Source organism: Antechinus flavipes, chromosome X, assembly GCF_016432865.1.
Source record: "Antechinus flavipes isolate AdamAnt ecotype Samford, QLD, Australia chromosome X, AdamAnt_v2, whole genome shotgun sequence".
Lineage (NCBI taxonomy): Eukaryota > Metazoa > Chordata > Mammalia > Dasyuromorphia > Dasyuridae > Antechinus > Antechinus flavipes.
Genome location: NC_067404.1, coordinates 19,637,369 through 19,665,274, shown reverse-complemented (window position 1 = coordinate 19,665,274; position 27,906 = coordinate 19,637,369). Strand labels below are relative to the sequence as shown.

Here is a 27,906-nt window from a genome sequence, read left to right as displayed (position 1 = left end):
CTTAAAATTTTTCAGACATTTAGTCCAATCTCTGCAAGGTCAAAGTCACTGCCCCACTGGTGGCTGGATTTCCTTGAGTTATTTGAAGAAGCGTGACCCCTTTCTCCACCCCCAACACAGCTTTCTGCAGTTTGTGCTAGAACTCAGTATGCCTTTTATGAATGCCTTTTGCCTCTAGAGGTGATGTATTGTCTCTTTCCAAGCTGTGAGCAAAAGATTGCTTTCTGAGAAACAATGCCCAGACTCATTTGAGAATAGTTATCTTTAATGAGATCTTAAATTACAGATGAGAGGATTCCCATTCTCCACCTAGATGAATATGTGACATTTGGACTCCTTATCCTTAAGCTAGTCATGTTCCTATCCCCTTCCTACCCACCCCCACCAGTCTTCCTCAACGATCCATGCAAAGATTTAGGGTTTTTTATCTGTACACCTTGAGTCTTCCAGCATATCCAAGCAGCCTGCCCAGCTTAGCCCTGTTATAATTGCAGGTCTCTCTAAAGACACTGAAGCTTTTTTTGTCTAGATTTAGGCTGCCCAAGAACAGCTCTTCCATTTATAACTCTGTTGCTATGGAACTAACTGCCCCCCATAAGTATGTTTCACCTAGAGTTGTATTTCCACATTACCAATGAATGCCATTAGGAGAAGTATTCTGCACCACGCCATTTAGAACACAATAATTGCAAGGGAGAGATCAAAGAGAGAAACATGAGAAAACTGAGGAAAGAGAAGTCATGTCTAGCTGATGACATCAAGGGAGACTTCATGGATTTGCTTAGAAAATTTGTGAAGGAAGAGAAGTGTAAAGTCAGGCTGGAAATGTGGGTTGGAGCCAAATTGAAAGGTCCTGAATGCCAAAATGAGAAGTTGGCGACTAAGCACTAAGGAGCCACTGCAGCACTACTTTTTGAGTAGAGGAGTGACATGATCAGAGCTGTATGTTAAGAAGAACATGCTGGCAGCAATAGGAAATACAGATCAGAGAGGGAAGCGAGCAAACTATTTAGATGGCTACTATTATAATCTAACCCCAAGATAATGATCCAGAATGGATCTGAGATAGAGGAAGAATCAATCACTATGACTTGGTAAAAAACAAATTGGATGGAGAGGGCAGAAAGTGAAGGAGAGAGAAGAATCAAAAATGACTTCAGCTTTAAACCCTGTGACTTGAGAATAAGGATTCCATTGGAATTACGCTGTGGATATGTTGGGTTCAAGATCTGGGCAGAATACCCCTGTGGATATGAAGCAGATAATTGAAATCCTAGGCCATGAATGGAAGGTAGAAGGTTCTGGATGCTGATAAGTGGGAGAGCAGATGGAGCCTTCAATGGATCTACATGGGCCCAAGGGCTCTCTAGGCACACTGTCCACCTCACATAGTAACTGTCTGCATGGATGGCTAGGAGGGGAACTCCCTAAGATCTCTCCTGATAAAAAGAGAAGTCCAGTGGCAAGGAGCAGAGGACTTCCTCTAGACAGCTGGTAGCTAGCAGTGAGGATAGCAGCCTAGACTACAGTGCTTCTTCCTTAATGGAAAAAAAATCTTCACTTTTTTTAATCATGTGGATTAGCTGTGATGTCACCATTCTGCAGATCCCCTTTCTTCTGAAGAGTTCTAAGCAGCCACGGGCAGATATAGACACAGACATAGTCCAAGCCAGGGAATAACTAGAGTGGCTCAAAGTTCTGTAACACTTCTGGGATTATAAAGTGCTTTTCTCCCAACAACCCCTCAAAGTGTCCCCATTTCATGGGTCAGGAAGCTAAGGCTCAGATAGATGAAAGTATTTGCCCACAGACTCAGAGCAGGAATCCAATTATCCTAGATCCATAAAGTGTTCTTTCTACTACCTCTAGGTCCAGCCCTGGTACAGCAGCCTGCTGTGCCCCTTAAGGAGAAACTGATCCTGCTAAGTGGTCAGCCCTCTTCATTTAAGGTCCTCAAGCAGAGACTACTTAAATGTTTCATAGAAATGTTAGAGAGGAGATCCCTGTTCATGTATGAGTTGAACTAGATGGCCAATTCGGTTCCTTCCAAGTCTGAGATTCTGATGCTCTTCATTGTTAAAATCTTCTTGTAGTTCATATCTTCTGGATAAATGAAGGATACCAGAAGGGAATCTGACTGCCTAGAGGGCTTAGGAACTGGTCAGATACTGGGGGGGGGGAGGGGAGAGAACACTAAGCAGGAATCCTAGATCAATCTCAGTTTAAAACATTGGCAGCAAAAGCCCTTGGGCAGCTATTGGAGCAGCTACAGCCATTGACTCCTCTTGCCTGCTATATTCCAGAGATTAGTAGAAAAGTAATTCTTTGCCTCTAACCCTGCATATTTCCATGTAATGTGAGATTCTTTATTAAACTAGATCTCTTTGTCCTTGCTCAGCTACCTGGCTTCAAAGCAACTAACACATCCTGCCCAGCTATGTTCTTGCATTGCTCCCTTAACTCTGCATGACCCAAAGCTGAAAAACAGCTGGATGGCTGAGCCACGGCATTGTGTGTATGCATGTTTGTGGGGAGGGAGGGAGGGAGGGAGGGAGGGAAAGAGGAAAGGAGGGAGGGAAGGTTCATTGGAAAAGGCTTCAGTGTCCAACAATCACTAGGCTACTGGTTTATACTCACCATTTTTTTTGGGGGGGGAAGGAAGGAAATGCAACTAATGGTGTGAGGACCTTGGAGAGATCAACTAAGAAGTCAGGGAATGAGTTACACTGATAATGGGTCCCCTTGCTAACTCACTTCTTGATAATGCTGAAATGCATAGGGAAGATTGTGATTTGTGATGTGTGACTGTAAAAAACACCCATTGCAGCTCAATGGAGATAGTTTGTGAAAAAGGACGGTGCCTTCCTCATTGGTGTCCCCACAGGGGAATGGAAATTTCAGGTGGGATCTCTATTTGTACTACAAACACTACAAGTGGACTGAATCCCTCTTTGCATCTTGCTCAGTCCCCCTTCCAGTGAGTGTCCTGCACTTGGGCTGGGAGGGAAATGAAAGGAGCCACTTATGCAGAGGCTGATTTAGCTTAGGAATGTACACATTCCATGGGAGTTTCCCCCCTTAGACAGAACCTAAGCTGGAAACCAGGGGTGAAACTTAGCCTGAAATGCCTCATATCAGGATGATCCCAGTGTCACACTTAGGTATGGAAGTATCAGAACATTAGCTTAAAGAGAAAGGCCAGACGGGAATTTGCATGCCAATTTTTTCAAATGAGAAGACTGATCCTCTGAAGGCTAAAAGGGGCTTGCCCAAGTTGACACAGCTGGTACCCAACTAGGAAGCCCTGGATTCAAATCCTACTTGGACATTGTAGACTGCAAATCTGTATGACCCCGGGCAAGCCACTTAAACCCGCGACCCTCTTAAGAATGGAAGTTGCAGAGAAAGTTCTTACCTGTGTTGGCGGAGGCAGTTTCTCCACCTGGGAATTCCCTATGCTAATCAAATCACAGGCCCCCATCTCTGCCCCTATCCAAGTTAGGAGTGGAACCCAGGTCTCTTGCCTCCCAGACCCATATTCTTGCCATTGCACCAAGCTGGCGCAATACAACTCAGAAAGGTCTTGAGTCTCTCTCTCTGTCCTATCAGCCATGCTGTGTTCCTTGACTTATCCTCTCCAGAGTACTGATCCAGATAGCTGTAAGATTGTATCCCACCAAGGCCTCTTCCATCTAACAGAAACTTTTCTTTCTGAGAACTGACAGAGGAAGGCACATGGCTTGGGTGGAGGTAAGAGAGTTTGACCTCTTGGACACTGGCTACAGTGTGGTTAAATCTCTACCTCCCCAGAAAACCAGGACAGTAGTTCATCCCTCAGTCCCTGGTCTGTGTCAGCTTCCTCCACTTCTCTGGCTTGCAAGTGGAGGAAGACTTGATGAACCACTTGGAATGATGGGTAGCAACAGCATCTTTTTCATCTCCATGCCTACAGGGATTCCTTTAGCCATCACTCCCCAGACAGAGCCCTAGCATCATTCTTTATCCACTAGCTGTGTTTGTTCGTTCTCTCTGTCTCTCTCTGTCTCTCTCTCTCTCTCTCTCTGTCTCTCTCTCTCTCTCTCTCTCTCTCTCTCTCTCATACACACACACACATACAGGCACATGCACATGCACACATTGCCTTCAACATATTTGCTTTTCTTTATGTTTCCATAGGACTACACCATCACCATGTATTTCCAGCAGAGCTGGAGGGACAAGCGCCTGGCATACAGCGATTTTGATTTCAACCTGACTTTGGACAACCGTGTGGCTGATCAGCTGTGGCTCCCTGACACCTACTTTCTGAATGACAAGAAATCCTTCCTGCATGGAGTGACTGTGAAGAACCGCATGATCCGTCTCCATCCTGATGGAACGGTCCTTTATGGCCTCAGGTAATTTTAGGAGACTAGAACTCACAATCAATTAGGCAGAGAACCCACATCATCACACTCAGTGGCCACTGCAAGAATAAATGGCTTCGGCATTTAGCAACATCCACCAGGTGTGCACTCTTTTCAAGGGCCCATTATCTAGTCGGGGGCAGGGGGAGAGGAGTGAGACAGACAAGCAGGTAGAGTTGCTATCCTCAGGAAGCTTCTCATCTAATAAGAGGAAAAAACCATAAAGTTTCTGAAGAACACAAATAGCAAGAGAGACAGACTGACAGACACACTCACAGAGGCAGAAACACAGAGACAAAGATAGAGACACACAGAGAAAAAGACAGTCAGAGACAGAGACAAAGAAAGACACACAGAAAAAGACAGAGAGAGAGATGCAGAGAAAGACGAGTTGGAGACACAGACACAGAGACTGATAAAGGTGTTCTCTCTTGGTGTCCAATCATAGGAGTGGGCTCAGTCAGCACAATCACACATGCAGCTCTCTGCTGAACCTAGGCTACAGGTCACCGCAGAAATGAGTGCTGTGTCCATAGCATAGTCACAGCCACAACTGCTCATGCCCCACTTCTCTTCCCCAAGGACTGGTGACCTGCAGCCTGCATCCCTTTATGGGTGCGCACACATACACTCACATGGGGAATATACTTGGGATCCAGAGACCTCCACTGGTGCCCAGTCCTTCCTCTGATTCCTGCTCCTCAGATACACCCCCCAAAGTATAACATTCAGTCAGCCCATATCCTCAGAATACGATCTTTTCATTTAAAACAAATCAGGTTTGCACTGTACTTCCTGCCTCCCACTGAAGTCTGAGCCTTTTCTCACATTCACCAGGATAGGGTGGGGAGAGCCAGGCCTCCTCTACCTAAGGGTCTCCTCCTCTTCCCCGCCCCGTGAACAGTCTGTCTAGCTGCTTCCCTGGTGACATCTCTATCATTCCCACGATGCTGTCACAAGCCTGGGATTAGGACTTTGCTGTGAAATTGGCAGGCAAGGAAGCCAAGCTGCAGGGAAGGAGAGACATGAAGCAGGGGGAGGTGAGGAAGCAGAGGGAATTTGAGCCTGGAATCCTTGACCCTCTTCTGGCTCCAAATCCTCCCTGCCTCCATTCCCAGAGTCCTTCCTGAAGGACAGCAGCTGCCATCAAAGTGCAGTTTGACATGTGCCCCACTTTTGGGGCTCAGAACCTTTGTGGTACTTTTTGCACCCTCACTTGATCCTGCCCCACCACCTTCAGCAGCAGCACTCTCACCCTGTGGTCTTAGCCCTTCTCAGGCAGAATTTCCCGTTTCAAACCCTGTTCTCTTCCAGGGGACAAGCAATTAATCTAGAAACCCAGGGTTCAAAGTGCTATACTTGGACTCAAAATCTAAATTCCTATCCCGTCTCTGGAACCTACTAACTGTGTGACCAGGGGTGAGCTATTTCCTCTCTAAGCCTCAATTTCCCCAAGGGTAAAATAGAAACAAGATTACCCACCTCACCGAGCAGTTGGGAGCCTCAAATGTGAAAATGGACATAAAGAACTTGGAAAACTAAGCTGCCATGTCATTAGTAGTCATGTAGTACCATGGAAACAATGTTGGCTTTGGGGCCCAAGGACTCAAGTTCAAATCTCACACTTCTGCAAATTTATGGTCTTGGACAAATCACTTCATCTGTCCAGACCCCAGATTCCTTCTTCTGTTCAATGATGGAGAGTTGTCCCTCCTCACTTCAAATCCATGATGGTGCTTATGAATATGTCTGTCCCCAAACTAACAGACTTTGCCGATGTGAGTCTTTCCCCAACTTCAGATCAGCTGTACGAGAGAATCTTTCCTAATATCCCTCAAGTCACAGCCTCTGCTTCTAGACAAACTTGCTCTGTAGCAGATGGGCCCCTGAAAGGTCAACATAGCTCCCTCTTGCTGTATCCCAAGTCCTGAGTCGCTTTATATCTATAGCCCATTTCGACCCCTAGCTTCAACCATCTCCGAGTTCAGAAGAGCCTAAAGGAAGGAGGACCTAAGCTCGTTTGGCTCTTCTGCCAAAGTAGTTGTTGCCCTCAGAAGTCATAAGAAAGGAAGACTTTGGTACCCAAACCAATGTCACCTAGAATCACCTGTATTCAGCAGGCCTAGAGTTGGCATCTTCCTGAGTACTCAGACATGTCTCTGAAGAAAATAAGGTGGAAGTCCCTGAGATATCTACCAGGAAGATTCTTTCCTATAATAAAGCAACCACGCCATGATTCCAAAGGTTTCCCAAGATGGCAAGCAAGCTTTGGAATCTGCTACATTGGGATTGCTGAAACAAAGTAGAGTCTGGAGGCCAGTCAAAACAAACCCTCTGTCTTTTTTCAAGAGGGCCCCCATCACAGAGATGGACAAGCTCCTCTGATCCTCACTGTGGCCATCTGAAACTTGGGTGGAATCCCCCCATCCTTCCAGACACTGTAAAGCTAGCTAGCCAAGGATTGGGCAGACTTTTCTTGACCTGCTCTGGCTGGCTCTCAGCCTCTCTTTCCACTAGATCCTTGTATGAGGCTCCAAGCTCCCTGTAGTGAAGAACCCTTAAGAACTCTCAACAGAATTTGGTTTCCATCTTTCTAGCCAAGGCCTGGTCTTCGGGGGTGCTCGAATCTCTTGTAGACCCACAATAGCCATTGAAGACGCAAGCAAGTGAATTGAGCCATGATCCAGCTCCAGCTTCCAACTTCCCTCTGTCCCCTCATCAACCCGTCACCATCGGAGAGAACAAAGAACGTTCTCAGAAAGGGAATGTTACCACCAACGCTTCACCCGATGCATTAAACTTTAATATCAAAATGGAACATGGCAGAGCCTTCCTTATTGAGGACTCAGTCTGAGCTCCTCTTTGGTAACATCAGACTCTTGCTAAATACTTACAAATGACAACCTATCCATGCCTTCTCATCCTGTGTAATTCTCATCCATATCCTCCGTAGGGGCCTTCCTCTAGGAGTCAAGAAGAGGTTCTCCAGACCTCTGAATGTGGCACAGATACCAGTGGAGCCACAGTGGGCTCTCCATCTGGTATCCTGACCTGCCCACCTCCTTTCTCAGCATAGACCTCTCTGATGAAATCCTTGATGCAGCTTCTCTTGGACAATTCTTCACTGGTGATACTTGGTCTTCTCATGAAAACCAAACCCTTTGGGTGTCCCTCAACTTTAACTCTGGCAAATTCCCATTAGGAAAATAGAGACCCTCTCCCTTGGAGCTGCCATGAGAAATGTTGTTTAAAAGAGTTATGGAAGCTGTATCGTAAGAGACGAAACATATGACTTGAATGAGGAAGTCATTGGATTGGCCTGGACCTACATCTCAAGATGGAAACCACAGTGTTATGGTGTCAAGCCAGCAGGGTGGCTTGATGCCTCTTTTCAGGTAACAGTGATCCAGTTAACTGGATACACAATGGTAATAGGGAAGGATAGGCGCCTCAGGCTGCTATTTTGTTTTTTCTTCAGGTTTATTTTATTTTCACTTCCAAATTGTCTCCCTCCTACTTTCCCATCCTAGACTCATTGAGAAGGCAAGAAAAACGAAACCTGTTACAAATGTGTATAATCAAGCAAAACAAATTGCTACAGTTGCCGTAGCCCCCAAACAAACAAAAAGCAAACCCAAAAGGAAGGAAATTACGCTTCATTCTACTCTGAGTCCATCAGCTTGCTATCTGGAAGTGGGTAGCATGCTTCCTCATGAGTCCTTTGGATCTGTGGTTCATCATTGTGTTGAACAGTTCCTACATCTATCGAGGTTGTTTTTCTTCTCACTTTTGTTACCATTGTATAAACTGTTCGCCTAGTTCTGCTTACTTCACTTTGCATCAGTTCATATGAGTGTTTTCAGATGTTCTGAAGCCATCTCCTTAATTATTTCTCAGAGCATAATAGTATGCCATCACCTTCATGTACCATTGCTTGTTCAGCCATTCTTCAGCTGATGGGCAACCTCTCAGTTTCCAGTTGTTTGCCACAATGAAAAGAGGTACTGTAAATATTCAACCCAACATTTTGTCCAGCTGTTCACCAAGACTGAAAAGCAAAGTTCTTCCTTGCTACTGGAAGAGCCTTTAATCTCAATGAGTGGTAGTTTTCACCACAGAGAATAGGCTTTGACCAAAAAAAAAAAAAGAAAATGCCTTCTTGCAAAGATAGCCATGAGATTTGGAGAGCAGTGAACTCTTTGAGATCAGGGGGAGGCTGCCAGTGAAGTTCAAACCTCTCCAGTGATATCAGAGCCAGTCTAAGATCCCTGGCATAGGAGGTGCTGGAACTTCTCTGTTGCTTTGTGGCTCCCCTGGATTCTCCTAAAGATGACAGGGTATTGCTGTCCCAGATTGGAAGAGATGGGTTGCTACCATCATTCTCTCCACCTTCTGTGCCCATCTCATCTAGCACCATGTGATCCAGGTGGCCTGATAAAGACTTTTGGCTCCCAAAACCCTGAGGGCGAGAAAGAGCACACAGGAGCAATGGTACTCCTTTCTTGTATTCAGTGGTCTGAATTCTCCCTCTGGGCCCCAATCCCCACTGAGGAGTGGAGATGCATTCCTTACTAATTAGTCAAAGTCCTTTTTTTTCTGTTACCAGCTCACTTTCAGCATATCTGGCTTAAGCCCCAACTAACTACACTTCCTCCAGACCTCTGAAACTCAAGAAAAGAGCTGAGTGCACCATAGCAGGGCAGCTAGGTGGCACTGCAGTGGACAGAGCACTGGGACTGGAGTCAGAGAGACTCTTCTTCCTGAATTCAAATCCAGCCTCAGCCACTTCCTAGCTGTGTGAACCTGGGCAAGTCGCTTCATCCTGTTTGCCTCAGTTTTCCTTATCTGTAAAAATGAGCTAGAGAAGAAAATGCAAACCGCCCCACTATCTTTGCAAAGAAAACTCTACACGGGGTCACAAAGAGACGAACACAATTGAAATGACTGAACTATTACTACATTATAGCCAAATGTCAATATTAATGCTCTCCAAATCTTGGCAAACACCTGGAATGATAGCACCACTGTACCAGACAAGAAGACAAGCTACAGGCAGTAAGACTGCCCCCTAGAGAACCTTAGGGGAGTTCCTGAAACATTTTCTCTGAGAAGCTGGAAGACAAGACCATTCCCTGAGAAGAATGCTGGTGGCCGCTTCCAGCCCGCAAGCGCTAGCAAGTTGCCTAGAATAACGTTTGTCTCCTTCCTTTATTCAACTCACATGTTGAGAGAAAGGAAGTGAAGCCCCTTCTAGAGAGGCTCCTTCTCATAAGCAGGTGGAGGCCATGAGGACCCTCTGCCCTGGCTAATCTAGAAGAGAAGGTGGATCCTATGGTACAATGTCTCCCCCGTTCTCCCTGTCTGGCATTACTTCAGAAGCAATGGCTACTGCCTGATCTCTCTTCCTGGTCCTCCCTGAGAAACCAAACTACATGGACTCCATTAATCACAATTTTATCATGGGTGACTTGGTTCCCCTCTCCACTCCTCCTCTCATCAGCCAAGCTCCAATGGAAGCCCCTCTCCTTCCCCTCCCTCTTAAAGGGTGGTTTGTATATTTGAGTCAAAGGCATGAAGAATGGAGGGGTGTGTGTGTGTGTGTGTGTGTGTGTGTGTGTGTGTGTGTGTTTGTGAATGTGCACATGTGTGTGTGTGGGGGGGGTGCATCTGTATACTCCCTTAGTCTCTCCAGATCTATTTATAGCACAGCAGGCAATGGCAAAGAGTCTCCTCAAGGCTTCATCTCCCACAAAGAGTCTTCCCAGACAGGCGAGAGATAAATTTAGCACATAAGATTTCTTAAAGAGACAGTGAAGCAGCCACTGCAGCTTTCTCTGCCCTTCTTCCTGTGTCTTCCTTTAGGTCACTGCCTGCCCCTTCCCTACCTTGGGCTACCCTCTCTCTGGGGCTTCTCTCGGCTTCCCTTTCTCTGCTCAGGTCTTCCCTCTTTGTCCTTTTGTTCCCTACCCACTCCTGTTTCATCCAGGGCCCATCTCTTAGACCACGGGGCTCTGCTCAGCTCCCAGTGAACAGTTCACTGCTTTTCCCCGCTCCATAAACAAGTATGCCAGTTGATGAATGCTTTGGGAATTGCTAAAGGGGGGAGGTGAACAGACACACATACATACACATGTACATGTGCACACACTACATGAAATGGAAATGGAATGCAGTAAGACTGGAAAGAGAAAATGGACTTTGAAGGGGAATGGGATAAGAGGACAGTGTAGATTGACAGAGGAGGCTTATGGGAATGATCACAAAAGACATGAAGGGTTTGGTTTTTTTATCCCATCCATTACATACTTCTATCCCCCCAATCCTCTTTTCCTCCCCAAACCTCATCTAAGCCACATACACACTTCACTTAACCCATAGTCTAGAATTGCCCATCTGGCCCATCTGCCCTTCACATCCACCTATGCATAAACCTTCACCCTCTCTCTCTGATGCACACGTATGTTCCCAAGCTCCCAAATAGCTGTGTGTAATCATACAGGCCTATCTACATACATACATACGTATATCCACCAGGACACTGGAAGTCACCTCCATTCTCATGACCTCAGATACTGGCAGGTGCATGGTACTTGGGAAAATGTGCTGTACTTACAGGCACAAGAGTGTCAGAACCTATCTCTGCTACTCATGGCTGTATGACCTTGGGATGCTCTGACCTCCTAGGTTCTTACCAGCTCTGCCTAGGAATTGGCAGCAGGCACCTTGGCTCTGATAATTTTGCTCCTGTCTTTCCAAAGATAAATATCTCTCAGCCATTCCCAGGGACTCAGTTTTTCCATTTGTAATCTTGTCAGATTTCTAGATTCCCTTGTGGCACACACAATACTCTTTCCTTCCCCTCCAAACTTAAGCTTTTTAATCTTCTCACCAGATGGGTATAGAGAGTGAAGAATAGAGAAGACAGAGAGAGAGAGAGATGGGGGAAAAGAGAGAGGTAGTGGCCTAGTAGCAAAAGCTCGGGACTTATAGTCACAAGACTTAGGTGCAAGTTCTGGCTGTTACTAAATTTGAAACCTTAAAATACCTCATACCTCATTTCCCCTATGTAGGCCTCAGTTTCTCCATCTAAAGTGGGTAAAGTAGACCAAATGGTCCTTTCAGCTCTAAATCCTATGATCCTTTAAATTTTTAACCAAATCATTGTATACACTATCTAAGCAAACTAGTACAAATCATAAAAACAAGCATATCAAGCAAAAAAATACAATAAAATTGGGGAGGAGAGATTAGAATGAGTCTAACATCTCTTAGACTTTGAAATCTTTTGGTACAGAAGAAGCAGTGCCACATTTGAACTGAAAGGTCATGGGTTCCAGTTCTCTGGGCTCCCATTTACTAACTGTGTAACTTGGGTGTTTCATTTGGCATCTTCCCAGACCAGCCTCAGTTTCCCCCTCTGTAAAATGAAAGTAGAAGACCAAATGATCTCAAAAGGTTTCTTCCACCACACCTATCCTGGGAAATCAACAAGTCCATGAATAAATTCAGCCAGACTGAAATGTCTCACAATATTGGAGCTATATGTCATGGAGGATACAATGCCTACTCTTCCCCTCCTGGCAGCCCCTCACCAAATCTCCCCAGCTGCCACGGAAACAGCAGCCCCTCCTGCCATCTAGCTCTTATGTCTTCTTTCATGTTCTTTCTTCTGCCCAGAATCACCACCACTGCCGCCTGCATGATGGATCTGCGAAGATACCCCCTGGACCAGCAGAACTGTACTCTTGAAATTGAAAGCTGTACGTATTTCTCCTTGGTCCCTTCTCTTCCCTCTGCTCTAGCTTCTGTGGGTCAGAAGAAGGAAGGAGCAATGGCGGGGGTTGGGGAGGGGGGCTTGGAGGCAGCCTGTGCTTCCTCTTTGCTTTTATTCCTGAGTCCCTGCCTCTAGATGCATGCCAGCTGAGTTAGAGCAGGGGTCCTGAAACTTTTTAAATAGGGGGCCAGTTCACCGTCCCTCAGACTGTTGAAGGGCCGGACTGTAGTAAAAACAAAAACTTTGTTTTGTGGGCCTTTAAATAAAGAAACTTCATAGCTCTGGGGGAGGGGGATAAATGTCCTCAGCTGCCACATCTGGCCCGCGGGCCGTAGTTTGAGAACCCCTGAGTTAGAGTCTCCAGCTGCCAGAGACACCCTTGATCCTTTCTTCTTGTTGACTGATGAAATTCAATCAAAAACCTTTTTTTAATTCCAACCACTCTCCAAATATATTACCTTTTTTGCTTCCCATTCAAATGAACATAAGACAATGAATTCCAACACGGCATTATCCAAAAACATGATGCTCTGTTTGTGAACGTTCATCTGATAAAGTACTAGTTATGTTCTTGAAAGTTTAGGGTAAACAGCCAACTGGTGCACTCAGCCTGATTGGTCACAGAATGTAAATGAGAACCTGAAGGCACTAATGACTGATGTCATACTTGGGAATTCTTGGTATTTGGAGAATAGTTTATGACCAAGAAAACAATGGGTTGGGAATTGTACATATTGCCCTACACTGTAATTTTGTTTTGAGACACTCTTGGGAAATTTGCTACTGTTAAAACCAGTTTTTATTTTTGTTTATCATTACTCGGAAGCCTTACTCAGAATGTGGGAAACAAAATTCTATCCTTAACATTTTGTCTTGCCACTTGAACACTTTGAAATGAATTCTAGTCTTTTGAGTTGGCTTCTGGTTCTCTGAGAGGGTCGCTATTGACAGAAGTCAACTGAGGGAGGGAAGGCCAGTGACCCTTAGGAGCCTAAGAATAAAGACTTCATCCTTTTCCATGCTTTTTCATTCATCCTGAGTACAAATATTAGCCAAAGACTCGGGGGCAGACAGCTGACGACATATTGGCTCGTACACAGATGCTTCCCCCTTTGTCTGTGCATAACATGGGGCTTGCCTCACTGGGAAGCACCAAGGGCTAGGTTGAAGGGAAGAACTAGGGACAAGAGTTGCATTGGTCACTGGGTCAGTGGGAAGACATATGGTTAGCTGAGAAGCCATTGAGAAATGAAATCCAAGGTATCCACAGATCGTGTGACAGGATGAGGTGCCATTGCCTCCTTAGCTCAGAAATTCTCAAATTGGCCCTCTGTCCACATGGCCCCATAGCAAGTTCCCCCTGGTGGCTCTCTGTCCTACTATGGGGTCCCTGCTGAAGACCTAGAGGAAAACTTTTCCCATTTTTATTTCCATTCTCCTGATTATCCACCCCCCCCCCGCCCAGGAAATACTTGCTAAGAAAAGGATACACATGACCCTTGCGGGTGTATTCTGAAACTGACCCATCTCCCTGTCTCTCTTCTTCCACCTCCTCCTTCCAGATGGCTACACCGTTGATGACATTGTGTTCTACTGGCAAGGGAATGACTCGGCTGTGACTGGGATGGATACGTTGGAGCTGCCTCAGTTTACCATCATGGAACAAAGACTGGTTACCCGAGAAGTGGTGTTTACCACAGGTGGGCCCCGGAAACCCACATGCCAAACCACTAACTACCCTTCTCCTACCCTTTCTTACCTCTGCCTCTGTTTCTGTCTCTGCCTCTCTCTCTCTATGTCTATCACTTTCCCTGTCTCTTTCTGCCTTGCTCTCTGCCTCTACATCTGTCTCTGTGCCACTATCTCTATCTCTTTCTCTCTCATCCTCTCGATCTCCTTTTCTCTCTCTTTCTCCTTCTCTGTCTCTCTGTCTCTCTCTGTCTGTGTGTGTCTCACTCTGACTCAACCTCTCCCTATTCCGCTCTCTTTCTACTTCTTTATCACCCCTTCCTCCTCCCTCTCTATTCCCCTCTCCCCATCCCCTTACCTGCTCTGGACCGCCTTTGCTTTTTTCCTCTGTATCCCTAGTGCTTAGCACAGTGCTTGATACATCATGAGCGCTTAATAAACGCATATTCATTCAGTCAGAACAGGCTCCATTTCTCTCCTGCCCCTTTCCTCTGTCTCCCTTGTCTGTGCGTCTCTTGATTTTCTCTTTCCCCTGCCCTAGCTCAAGTGTTCCTGGGAGGGTGGTCTCAGGGAGGAGCCTTCTCTCCCAACCCCCCTTTGCACCCTCACCCCTATCTCACAGAATGAATCTGTGCCAGGGCCTCAGAGGGAGCTCAGCCCAGAGAGGTCAGCTGCTCTTCAAAGAACCACACCTCACCTGTCTTCCTGGCATCCTCTGCTCTATAACAGGGGCTCATGAGGCAACTGAACCCCCCATGTCCTGACTGAAGGATCTTCACCTTCAGATGGTCCTCAGAAGTCAAGCAAGAAAAACAAGACAAACCAGACAGCCTCCTGAGTTAGGGAATCGAGTGCTGAAGTGACAGCTCTACACCCAGGGCTGCCAGAATTGAAAGGTTCTCTATCTTAGTGGTCATGTAGTCCAGCCCCTCTCCTCTTGGGTCACAGCCCCTAACTAGGTTAACATACAGATCATGGAAAAACTTCTTTATGCCCAATTCAGAGTACCAAGAAGTATACCTGTGGAACCTCTCTAGGCCTCAGTTACTCGTGTTTTGAATAAGAGGGTTAGACACGATGGCCCTGGAACCCTTCCAACCCAGAATCCTCTATTTAGTCATAAGGCCCAGCATGCAGGGCTCCCTCAGTTGGCCTACCTGTGAAGCTCATTTTCAGTCACATGGAGTCCCTCTTCTCATCAGCCCCCCATCCTGGAAGCAGCTGCCCCTGTAGCCAGTAGCCTAGACTTCCATTGGGCTCTCCACTGTTTTTCTAGGAGTATGCTAGGTAGTTTTTGCCTTTCATCACAGCATTTCGTAACTTAGTTTGTATTTGCTCCTAAGAAGCAAGCTAGCAGCTTAGAGGGGCTAGTGGCTACCATTTGAGAGAGTCCGGGTTTCTGGTTGTTCTAGCCCAAATGACCGTCAAGCTGATGAGTCAAAGAATAAGACAAAAGTTTTCCCAAGTCCAGCTGTCATTGGCCAGAACCAAGCCCAAGCAGAAGCAATGATTTCTCACTAGAAGCTTTAAAAATGCCCATGCTCTTCACCAAGTTTGGTGAAATGATCTCTCCCCTGTCTATGTTTTGACCTTAGGAATATTTAGGGAAAATCTAAAAGATAGAGAGGTCTAGGGGCAAACTCAGCCTTTACAGCTCAGAAAGTGCTAGAAAGACAGCAGGCCTCAGATTCCAGCTCGGTCCCTTCCTAGCTGTACGGCCTTGAACAACTCCCTCTCCCTTCCCCACTCCCCCACCAGAATCTCGGTTTCACTTCCTGTAAAGGAGGGGAAAATAATCCTACCTCCCAGGATTGTCATGAAGAAATCACTGTGTAAACCTTAACATTCTCCAAAAACATGAGTTAAAAAGGGACCCTTATCATCATGGTGACCTCTCTTCTGCCAAAGGCCAGTCACATGGCTGTCATGTTGCCCTTCCCTTCCTTCGGTTGGAAGGAGCCTAACAGGCTACTCATCATACCCATAGTTGAGTTCATTATGAACCAGTACGACAGAGACAATTGAGTTCCTGCCTACTGGGGACCTGGCTTGCTAACTCCAATGTATAGCCTATGTAGTAGCCATCAGATCATAGTGAGCTGAGTGCAGATTGGCCAAGTGCTAGTGGCTTGGCATCGTCAGTGCCTCGAGCAAGGACTGGTTTGCCGATAAATGGACAGACGGGTGGAGAACATCCTTCCGAGACGTTAACACTCACAATCATTCTCTTGTGTGCCTGCCTCTTCATACTCCTCCCTACAGATTTTGTTCAACAATTCGATCTAACAAGCATTTATTAAAGGGCCCACTGTGTGCCAGGCACCATGCTAGATGATGAGTATACAAAGTCGAAAATGAAAGAGCCCCTGCCATCAAGGAACTTCCATTCCACTGGGGGGAGGGGCAATGGAATATACACAAATAAGTCAATCACCACAAAAATTGGCAGGGCACAACTGGGGAGATCAGGGCAGGTCTCATGTAGGAGGGGGCACTTAAGAGACCCTTGAGGGAAGATGGGAATTACAAGAGGCAAAGGTTGGATGGCATAAAGGACAGCATATGAAAGAGCCTAGGGGCAGGAGAAAGAATCCCATTGGGAAACACAGAGTGTGTGAAGAAGAGTAATACAGATAACAAGACTGGGAAGAGAGATTGGAAATAATTTTGGTGAGCTTTAAATTCCAAAAAGATACCCGTTTTGAGCCTAGATGCAGTACTCCCCACTGCACTGGAGTGCTCCCCATTCCCATTATCTTAGTAGCATTGGCATCAACTGCCAGATAACAGGAATGGCCGGCTGGGGTGTCTCCTCCTTAGGTTCATACCTGCGTTTGTCACTGAGTTTCCGGATCAAGAGAAATATCGGCTACTTCATCCTGCAGACTTACATGCCCTCTGTTCTCATCACCATCCTGTCCTGGGTCTCCTTCTGGATCAATTATGATGCTTCTGCTGCCAGGGTGGCTCTAGGTAAGTCTCTGCTTCTGGAGTAATCGCCCTGGATTGCAGCCATTTTTCAAGGATACAGAAAAGGAGAGATGGCCTCTGAGATGCCACCCTCCCCACACCTTTCCCCAAGGAAAAGATCTCTAGGCGCTTGCCCTGGCACAGCCTGTGAGGGGCTAGTCTGAACTTGAAGGCAGGACTGGGATCTTCAGAGCACTGGGCTACGTGGCACCGATGCGGGCAGTGTGGAGAGAGCTCACAAAGACAAGCAGCTCTATCCATCCCATGCTACTCAGTGGGGGTGGAGAGTCAAGAATTCTGGGCCTGGAGTTGGAGTACATGTTTTCAAATCCTAGCTCTGCCCTTTACTTGTATGGATAACCTTTGCCAAATCCCTCCCCCATTCTGGGCCTCAGTCTCCTGTTTTGTAAAAAGAGGGGATTAGTCCATGTGCTGAGCTCTCCAGGTCCCTCCAGCTCTAGGCCTATGATACTGTGCTCCAAAAGTTCTCATCAAAATAAAACAACCTCCTGCAAAGAATAAGCCATGAAGCCTTCTGAAAGGCCTTTTAACCTGAGCCAAAGCAGACCTGGGAGACATGCTCAGGAAGAGGCTGGAGATGGAGGGATACTAAAGACAAGCTTGTTCTCCTTTGCAGTAAGACTGAGAGTCAACTGAGTCCTCCCAGTTGTGGGAGTGCTCCTCAAGTCCCAGACCCGCATACATGAACACAGTCCTCCATCCTCACCAGTATCCTACTGGCCATGCAGTTTAAAAAATTGGAAATGAGTAGAAGTAAGTTTAGGAATGTCATTTATTTTGACATCAAAGTCAGCTAGTAAATGTCTGAGGTCACATTTGAACTTGGGTGCTCTCGATTCCAAAGCCGGGGCTCCATTGCCACCCAGCTGCTCCAACGTCAGAGTCCCTCCCCTTGAAATTCATCTATCTCTTTAACTAAAAAGCAAAACAAAACACCTCAGTTAAGCAAAGGCACCAAGCCGGTGCACTGTGCGGCTAGGCCTCCCCTGCTTCTCCTGCATCGCCTACTTGATTCTAATTTGCTACAGATGCAGCAGTCTGTAGCCTTAGTGACAAAGGGGCCCCCAACATCCGAGTCCTCTCCAGCTCCAAGCCCTCTGACAGGTTTGGTGCTATATCGTTTGCAGGTGTAACTACAGTGCTCACCATGACCACCATCAACACTCACCTGAGAGAGACCCTTCCCAAGATCCCATACGTCAAGGCAATCGACGTCTATCTCATGGGATGCTTTGTCTTTGTGTTCCTGGCTCTTCTCGAATATGCCTTTGTTAATTACATCTTCTTTGGACGTGGTCCCAGTGAGCAGAGCAGACAGGCCCAGGCCGGCAAACGCTCCCAGTCTCAGGGAAAGCGAGGCAAAGGGCGCAGAGGACCTCAGGTTGGTCACCCTCTTCCACATCTCCTAGGGTTTTCAAAGTTCTAGAGCTTTCCCAGACTGAGCCTGACAGGGTGTCCTAGCCTAGGGATGAAAAGTAACCCCATGATTTTCTTTGGAGTCAGGATTGCAGGGTCGACTCAAGCTCTAGAAATCATCTGGGGATGACAGTGCCTCTGGATTGAGTCCAGAGAAGCTCTAAAACAGCTGAAAGAGACTCGGGCCTCTGTGTCCTCCCCAAAGACCATCAAATATAAGGAGCCATTGCTCCAGGTCTTTTCCCAGACCTTATTGGGACAACTCCTGATCTGAACTTCTACACTGTCACTCATTGGTAACCTGCCAAGAAGTCACTCAATATCCCTACTCAAGTTTCCTCTCTGAGGATAACAACCTTGTTGCTGCTTTTGTCCCCCTCCCAGGTGGATGCCCATGGCAACATTGCTTTGAGTGTTCTGGAAATTACCAATGAGATGGAGGAATCCGAAACAGGCATTTCTGGAGCATCCATTGATGTCTCTGGGCTTCGGCTGTGCAGGGGGGCGATTTCTCAGTCTGCCCTTAACCAGCCAATGGAGCCAGCCATCAGTCCTCTTGGAGGTCGCCGCCGCCGCCGCAGCTCTGGGTGCCGCCACCGTGGTGGCCGCCTCCGCCGCCGTTCCTCCAAGCTGAAGCTCAGAATGCCCACCCTGAATGATGTCAGCGTGGTCGATAAGTGGTCTCGACTTGTCTTTCCTGTCACCTTTGCCTTCTTCAACCTCTTTTACTGGCTGTACTATGTCAATTAAGTTCTATGATCTTTCGGGAAAGATAATTAGGCAGTAGGACCCGGGCGCTGTGGTCTTTTTCACTTTGCTTTTTCCTTTTCTTCCCTTCTTTCTTCTTCCATTATTTGGTTCATTAGTTTGGTTCTAGGTTTCTCTTACTGGCCTTCGCCGAGTTGATCCCTGCTGTGGTACTTTCCATGTAGTAGGCACTTGTTAAAGATCAACTCTGAGGACCAGGACAAGGGAAGCTCTGACTTTTCCAGAACATTCAAGTTAAGAAAAATTGGTTTTTCACTTCTTCCATCTTTTCTTCATCTAGTTCCTGAGTGGGACACCTATAGAGTTCCCCAGCTGGACTTTCTGATTTTTCAGCAGGGAAATTGGTGAGCATCTGTCTCCTAAACAGTCAGGAAATGGGGACAACATCCACTGGCATAAGGATTAGCTGGAGATTTGACCTAAAGGTTTGTAGGGAGCAGACTTGAGTTTGGAGAAGGGAGGGGTAGTTGTAAGGCTGGAAAGAGGTCTGATGTTGGAATTTACTGGAGTGACCAATGGTGTTGTCCCCTCTTCCTACTGCCCCACAACCCAAGTCACAATGAGAGTAGACAGGGTCCCCTAGCCTGCCCCAGTCAGCTCCCAGAGTGGCGTGGGCCTCCTCTGCAGGCAGCAAGTTTGGCAGAAGGATTGAGTTAAGAGGGAAGCTATGACAGCCATCTAGCTGATCCTCACTCAGCCTAGTAGGAACCAAAATGAGAGGACCAAGGGGAACAAAAGCAGACAAAAGCTCATCTATTTCTTTGAGTTAAGGCTAGCTTAGTATTGTCTTCCTGCCTGCTGTGGGATAGTTAATCAGCCAGTTTTCTTATCCCCAGCATCCAAGAGTCCACCTCCCACCCTCCAAAATAGATCTCATGAATAATGACTTGGAAAAAAGTGAAAGATTCTAACAACCTTTTCAGCATTACCACACATTCTGTTTCCCAGTGCCCTGGTAAAACGAAAAAGGCGTCTTAAGGAACATCCCAAATGCAATTTGAAAAAAAAAATGTAACTCAGAGGTGGATGCCTCTGCTCGATACATAGTACTTAATGTGGCTTTCACCTGTCAAATTCTAGTTGACTCCTAAGAGAACTTTCCCGAAGTACTGATATTTTAAAGCAGAATTCCTTAAGCAAGTACCTTTTTTGAGAGTAACCATTATCTTATGTTCTAAGCCCTGCCTGGCAAAGGCCATAAGCCAGGTGGTGATCGCTCGTACTTTGAGATGGCCTCTGCATTTTGCTTCTTCCCTCTCTCCTCTTCTTCTATCAATATTTTACTCCCTCTGGTCCCTCTGCCACACCAGAAGAGACGATCAAAAAAATGCCAGCTCCTTCCCCGCATAATGGATCGGGGCTTTTGCTAAGGGGCATCCTAAGGGTGGTAGGAAACTGCTGCCCTATAGGAGCTGAGATTAGAACCAAGGCCTCCCTCCCCCCCCCGGCCAAATGGTCATCTCGGCATAAGGCATTATTACAAGGTGCTCCTTCCACCCCGTTCTCAAGTTGAGTGCATTATATATAGGGGTTTCTTTTTGTATTCCTGCACTCTTTGGGGGTGGATCATCTTTGCTCTTCTCTGTGGCCCCCTTATTTCTATTTTTAAGCAGAGGTGATAAACCCTGCGTGGGCCTCTACCCCCGAAGCAGGGACCAAACCCTTAAGAGGAGAGAACAATCCCTTCCCCACCGTGTATCGTGCTTTCTACTTGTCAAAGTGTTTTTTACATGCTTGATTGTATTTAACCAACCTTTTGATCATAATACACATTTTAAAGATTATAACATTTTGAGGCCAGATGGGAAAACCAAAGTCTCACAGGAAGTTGGAAGCAGAGCCAACAGCAGAACCCAGTTAGGCTTTGTGACTCCCGGCCTAGAGCTGACTCCATCATCTCTGCTGCCCCCACTGAGCAGCAGCAGCAGGACCTGCAGGACACCTGTGACTTGGCCCCTAGGAACCCTTGAGTGGGATGAGCTGGTATCAGAGGTAGAGGTGAGCTCTGGGGGGTGCCGGGTGAGCTCAAAGTCAGCAGGAATCTGAGGGTGGTAGGATAGAAATGGTTGGGGTTCAAAAAACCAATAAGTAACATCTGGCCATTCAGACCAATGGCAGTGGCAGGAATATTGACCTGGATTAGCCACAATTATAACAAAATGACAGGATCTACAAATGGAGCTCCACCTAAGAACATTTGGCAAAAATTTCCTTTCAAGCTAGTCTAAAACTCAATTTCTTGACTTCAGGGGCAAAAGTGAATATGCTATTCGAAATGGCAACACAGCATTGGAGGCCTTATCAACTCTCCTGGTTCCCCAGTCTTCTTGGCCCTAAACTACTTGCTCCCATCTCCCTGTCTGTTCAGCGCCCATGAAGCTCCCCCTTACCAGGCTGTATATACTTCCTCAGCTATCTAACCCACAACCCTCCCCTCTACCCCTGCTTTAGCCTCCATATCTCTCCCCACCCTCCAGGTTTGATTCCCTTTCTTACATGTGCAGCTGTATGTAAAGATCTACTTGACCTTCTCATTGAGTGGGTCTGAATTCACCCCCACTTTTCTGCCATGTCTGTGTATATGTGTGTGTGTGTGTGTGTGTATCACTAGTGTCAAGGTGACTGACTGTACTTGTGTGCTTGTGTAGTGTGTGCCTGTGTCCTTGAGTCAGTATCTATGTATGTGAGAGACTGTCTATTCGCCGCGCACATTTGTGTGTGATAGTGCGTGTCTATATCTGCCATGCACCTTTATCTTTGTGTGTATGTATATATATGATAGAGAGAAAATGTGTGTCTGTCTACCATGCACCTTTATGTGTGAGTGTGTAAGAGAAAGTCTGTATGTCTGAATGTGTACATGTGTGATAGTGTTTGAAAGTGTGAGTGGATGTGAAAGTTTGTGTGTGTGAGAGAGAGAGAGAAAAAGTGTATGTGAGTATGTGTGTGTGTTGCGGTGTGTTTCTCTCAATGATGGAGAAGTATACCAGATGATCAGAGTCTCTGTCATACACCTGGATCTTTTAAGTAAGAAAGGTGTGTGTGTATGTGTGTGTGTCTGTCTGTCTGTCTGTGCCAGAGTGCCACTCCAGGTGGCATGTGAGAAGGAGTGTATGCATCCACTTTGGAATGATGTGATCGATCTGGGATCACACCATTCAGACCATGTACTGGTATATGTCTGCTGTCTGTGGGTGTCTGCTAGAATGACTGTGAGAATGAGTGTGCCTGAGATCATGTGTCTGTAATCAGCACTTCTTGAACTAGGGACCACACATGTATTCTCCCAAACCGACAGAAATCTCTGTCACTTTTTTGCAGAAGTCTTTTCTGGTGTACTAGCTGTCTGTTGAAGAGGGTGTGGCTGAAGTTCCTCACCCTGCATGTGCTCAGTGGAAGCCTAGTTCAGGATTTAAGGCCAGGTCTTCATCTGGCTTGAGAAGCCAGTGCAGAAACCTCTAGCTGCCCAGGGCATAAAAAGTGATTGGTCTTTGGAAGGATGGGACTGAGAAAGAACATGAGGAACAGATTTGATCGAAGCACTGATGACTCGAACCAATGGGCTTTCAGTTTCTTGGCATCTAACCAGGAACAGGTACGGCTGCCATTGGTGTTCCCAACACACTGACAAGGTTGTGGCTGAGCAGACTGTCAGGACAAGCAGGCACTATTTTCAGATTGTCTCACACTTAGAGGTTTCTAATCTGGGTCAAAGAGAGCCAAGTCCTACTGTAGGTGGTAGATAGCTTCCTTGCTATGTGTGCATGTATATGGACAGCAGATGACAGCACCAATAGCTCCAGTCTTTCAAATAAGCAGGGCCTCTTGCCACTGCTTGATCCCTTTTCATCTTAGATCGACTCCCATCTCGTCCCCGCAGAGGCATCCCTAGGGCCAATAGTGGGGCCGTTTCCAATAACCCAGGCCTCTCTCCTTAGCAAAACAGGCTGCACCTTGGGCACTGACCAGGGTTCTCAGGATTGAGTTGGTGCTCTCTGACTGAGAGAGGCAGGAAGTCAAAATGAGGAAGGGGAAGAGGGGTTAGAACTCGGGATATGTCCCAAATGGGAGTGGAGTTGGTTGATGGTCCAATGAAGCATCTGGAAGGCAAAACTGGGATTTCATTTAAGCTATGGAGAATAAGGACATGTCGTCATCACAAGTTACTAAGGCTCCAGTCGCAGTGCTGGACAGGAAGTCTATGGTCCATAGATAGGATAGGTTTGGGGTCAGAGACTGACACCCTCTGCTGAGGTGTGTGGCCTCAATCTCCCTGCTCACAGACGGCTTAAGACAGATATGCTTTTCTGTACCCAAATGGGAGCCACCAATCTAGAAGACAGGCACAGAACTCTAAATGAGTCCTTTCACTTGGGTCTTGCTGAGTCCCAGATGGAGAGCTCAGAGGACTAAAAGGCATGAAAGCCAGAGATGGAAAGAAGTGACTAGATTAGGTGGTCAGAAGATACTTAAAGAAATACAAGTCAGAAGGGGAGAGAATCTTGAAGTTACATGGAAAAGACATAACAAAGAGCATGGAGAGGAGGTAGGCAAAGCCCTAGAGAAGGGATTGTGTATATAGTCCCCTTAAATAAGTCTCTAATTTTTGTTTTCTTGTAAGCCAAATAAACATGAGGTTGTGTGCTGAGGTTAGTGGAGCAGCCCCATACTGAATAATGCACTAAGAGAAAAGACATCCTGAGTCTGCTGACTCAGCCATGGATGACCTTTGTCTCCCCTAACAGGAGACGAGTACACGGTGGCACAAAATGGCATTTTGGGGACGTGCTTTCACTTGCCAGGCCTGGTGGCCTTTTGATCAGCTTTTTTGGCCTTTGTGCTATGTGTACACCTTTACACCTGTGGGAACGTTGTCTAAAGGGCCAAGGTCAGAAACAGAGGTGAGCAGCAATTCACGTGCACCAGGAAATTGGCTAACTCATGAAATGCTCAGTCTCTGTTTCTGTCTCTGTCTCTTGTCACTCTCTTAGTCTATCATATCCCCCCCCCCCAAAAAAAAAAAAAAACCTGCGCGGCGTACACACACACACACACACACACACACACACACATCCTCTTGCTTGCCTACTCATTGGCTTATACACATGCATAGTGCAGTAAATGCCCCTTTCATTTTCAAGACCTAGCCTCAAACCAATCTAAGGCAGCTAAAATCTATAAAACACTCAAAAAGCATCAAAGGAAAATCTGCTTAAGTGGCATCCCTTGCTCAGTCCCATCCCATAAGGATGGGGGGGGCAAGAGCCCTGGGACTGGCTGCTCAAAGTCAGCCTGTTCAGTCATCTTTAAGAGCAAAACAGATTTACCATATTGGCCACTCCTGAGATCCTAGATCTGGTCACCACTGCGGGGGGGGGGGGGGGTGAGGTGAGAAAGGATGGTTCTTTGGAACCTAGAGACAGAGACAGTGCCCCTGCCCGCTGGTCACTGAGTCCCTCACCCCATCTTCCTGAGATTGGGGAATAGGGCTTAAGTTGGAAGCAAAAAGGAGCCTCAGGTTTTTTCCCTTTTGTTTTTTAGGAGGTTGACTATTCAGGTCTTGTACCTAATGCCCATTTAATTGTGGTGAACTTTATTTATGAGCACATGTTCATTAATATGCTGGCCCTAAGTAGGGCCTAATGATGTGAGCAAGATGGAGCATAGCACTTTTTAACCTCAAAGTCAAGAAATTCAAGACAGGAAAAATTCCTAAGCCAAATGCATCTTTTCTTGAGCACTCATGCTGTGCCAGGGAGAAATGCAGCAAAAGACGACTTCAACTCCACCATTGGAGAAGCTCCCATTTCAGTAGGTGAGCTAAGGTAGTCACACATGCAAAAAGCATTCCATACCCAGGGCACACCAACCAAAATCAGTGTGCCCTGTGACTCTGACATACACCAGGGCTTTAAGGAACTCTGAAAGAAAAAGAATCAGATCAGAAATGTGATCAAAGTGATATTTTAAGAAAATTACTTGAATGGTGGAATTGAAATCACATCACTTTAGATGATAGCATGATGTAGCGATCAAGAAGTTTCCTGCCCTAAATGTATCATACAGACACATTGAGCCACATAGTACCCAAATGAAAGGGACATTTGGCATTGACTGCATAGACAGACCCCCCTAGAGCATATGATTGTATCCTAAACTCAAAGTCAGCCAGATCAAAGGAATCTGAGAAGGACCAAATCTCCTCTTCCTTTCATGGAACCAAGGTGGTCTCTGTCAAAACTTACTGAACCCCAAATGCAGTCCTACTGTTGTTCACCTGAATGGACTCTACACACCATTAAGCTGGCTAGCAACCCACCTTGTCCACTCTGTGCCATTATGGGGTTGCCTTCTGGACCTCCACAGCTGTGCTGGTCCCAAAGCCAGGCTAGACCTACCTCCCTGCTTAGTAACCACAGCCAGACACCCAGAGTTCTGGGCAAATCTGAGCCATCCCTGGCAAAGGAAACTGGTCTTAAAAACTCTTGGACTAACTGGCATGCAAAAACACAGTACATGGGACTGAAAAGCAGTCAAAGAGGAATTTTTTTTTTACTTCTTCCTCTTCCTCCTCTTCCTCTTCCTCTTCCTCTTCCTCCTCTTGCCTTTCTTCTATTTCTCTCCCATTCCCCCTTTCTCTAGTGTGGCTGGAGCTCCAGCTTTCCCTACACACATCAACACCCACTTCTCCCCACCCCCAGCTGTGGAAGCAGGTGATCTATTAGGTTTGAATTGAACCCATCAGATGTAACTGTAAAAATCTATTCAGTCCTCTTGCTAGTCACAAAGCAATGTTGCCTCTGCATATTCCAAACTGAATGTTGCTGAGAGAATGGCCTTTTCCAATGATATTTCCTTGTTGTGTGCAGAAAAGAAGCGATGTGCTGGGGTATTCAAGACAAGCTGTCTTGGAGTTACCCACCCACATTGGTAACCTAGCAGTAGAAATAGCAGTTGCCTTTTGAAAATGGGTGAAATGTCCTAATGGCTGCTATCAAATGGGCTTTTGTCTGGGATGCCTCTGAGAGCAGAATCATCCGGTGGGACTGGAGGAAAGTAACATATGTCGCACTGATGAGTTCAAACCTGAGAATGCCACATGTACAAAGCATGGGCTGGGTCACTATCAATGACTCATCCTCGAAGGAACTGAAACATCTGCCCAAGCTGCCTGCCCTGGGGCTGTTTGGGCCTCAAGTGGCTCTAGAGGGGATGTACCATGTGCTGTATCTTGCCTAAGCAAACCGTAAAGACAAGCAAGAGGGAATGAGTGGTACAAGTTGCAATGCCATGACATGCCATCCCACATGGCACAGTCCAGACCCAGCTTGACTACTCTGATGCCCAAAGGAGCAAAGCAGCCCGGGACAGCAAGGAAGGGTGTTGCCACCCTAAGGCATGGAGACCAGAGAAAGGAATCACTTGGTCTGCCCCCAGCCAAGTGACAGAAGAGGCTGCACTGCATTGTGTTCAGTGTTACCAAAAGATATCTACAGCAACAAGGAACCAACACAGCCTTCTTTTCTTTTCTTGTTTTTTTAATTTATAAAACCTTATATTTAATTTGCATCTTTGCATGAAATAAGACCTTGCTTATCTTTTTCACAAGCTTAATGTGTAAAAGATAAGACAAGACACTTAACATTTCTAGCAAAGTGATCCAACATATATACCATTTTGTTTAAAAAAAAAAAAAAGAAGAAAAGAAAAAATGACAAAAAAAATTTCAGAAAGCTCACAAGTGGCCTTTGGAGCCATTTTGTTTACTCTCCTGTGAGCAGCTGGCTGCCATCTCCTATTGGGTGGGGGTGGGGGGGTTTGGGGAGGGAGGGAATTCAGTGGGTGGGGGGTTAGGGTGGGTACTAGGGAGGGAAAAGGAGATTGGCTTCAAAGTTCCAGCGGGCCCCAGCTTGGCCCTGGCCACTCTTGGCCTTAAGAATCCTCCACTTGGAAGGATATAGCTGCTCGCCAGCCTACCTGATTCTCACGCTTGCCTTGCTGCCTTTTAATTGACCGCCCTGTGTGTGGGGGGGGAGGGGGCCAAGGTCAAAGCCACCCTTGAGTTAGGGAAGGAGGGACTAGCAACATTAAACTTGAAAAAGTTTACAGTTTTGTACAAAATAAAACAGAAAGGTTTTTTCTAAAAAAAATTTTAAAAAAGCAAATATACCAAAATAATGTACCTTTTATGTTTCTTTCTTTTCTTTTTCTTTCTTTCTTTTTTTTTGGAAAAAAAAATGGGGGTATAAAAATAGAAAAAAATCATGTTATTGTTTTAAGCAACTTGTATGTTATATGGCTATAAATGTATATGAATGTTGCAAATTACTGATTGGTCACGAGTCTTTCTTGGTGTGTTCTTGATGATATTCTTTTTCTTACCCAAATTGGAAAATTATATTTTAGAAACAATGTCCTTGAAAAGAGAACTGTGTGACTTGATTCCAGTTTGTTAAGTTGCAAAAAACTGGATCAATAGGATTTTGCCCCCAATTACACACACACACACACACACACACACACACACACACACATGCTCCTCCTGTACAGGCAAAGTAGATTCTCATGTGCCATGACTGGCCTTCACAGATCTAATGGCCCCACTTCCCATGACTAAATTGAGCACAGAAGGCTCAAGACCCTATACTGCAACCTTCCTCTCCTGATTTCTACCTTGCTGTCAGTACTGCCATAACTTGAAATTAGCCAACAGGGTATAAGTTCCCCTTACTTTACAACCAGAGTTCAAGGAGCACTTTCATTTTACTATGATCTTTCTCTTCCCCCAAAACTGGTAATTTTTACAGAACTCTTTAATATAAGAAAGTTATACATGGATCCAACAAAAATTATCAAAAAAAA

At 46.2% G+C, this 27,906-nt stretch overlaps 1 protein-coding gene across 1 annotated transcript in view; it reads left to right on the top strand.

Annotated features, from left to right (window-relative positions):
- The window catches only part of GABRQ (gamma-aminobutyric acid type A receptor subunit theta), an 83,118-nt gene extending 55,746 nt beyond the window's left edge, over positions 1-27,372 (top strand). The window contains exons 5-10 of the mRNA XM_051969339.1: positions 4,177-4,397; positions 12,084-12,166; positions 13,743-13,880; positions 16,690-16,842; positions 17,988-18,241; positions 18,661-27,372. Of these exons, the coding sequence (XP_051825299.1) occupies positions 4,177-4,397; positions 12,084-12,166; positions 13,743-13,880; positions 16,690-16,842; positions 17,988-18,241; positions 18,661-19,026 (1,215 nt within the window). The 3' untranslated portion in view covers positions 19,027-27,372. The remainder of the gene's footprint in view (positions 1-4,176; positions 4,398-12,083; positions 12,167-13,742; positions 13,881-16,689; positions 16,843-17,987; positions 18,242-18,660) is intronic.
- The last annotated feature ends 534 nt before the right edge of the window (positions 27,373-27,906 follow it).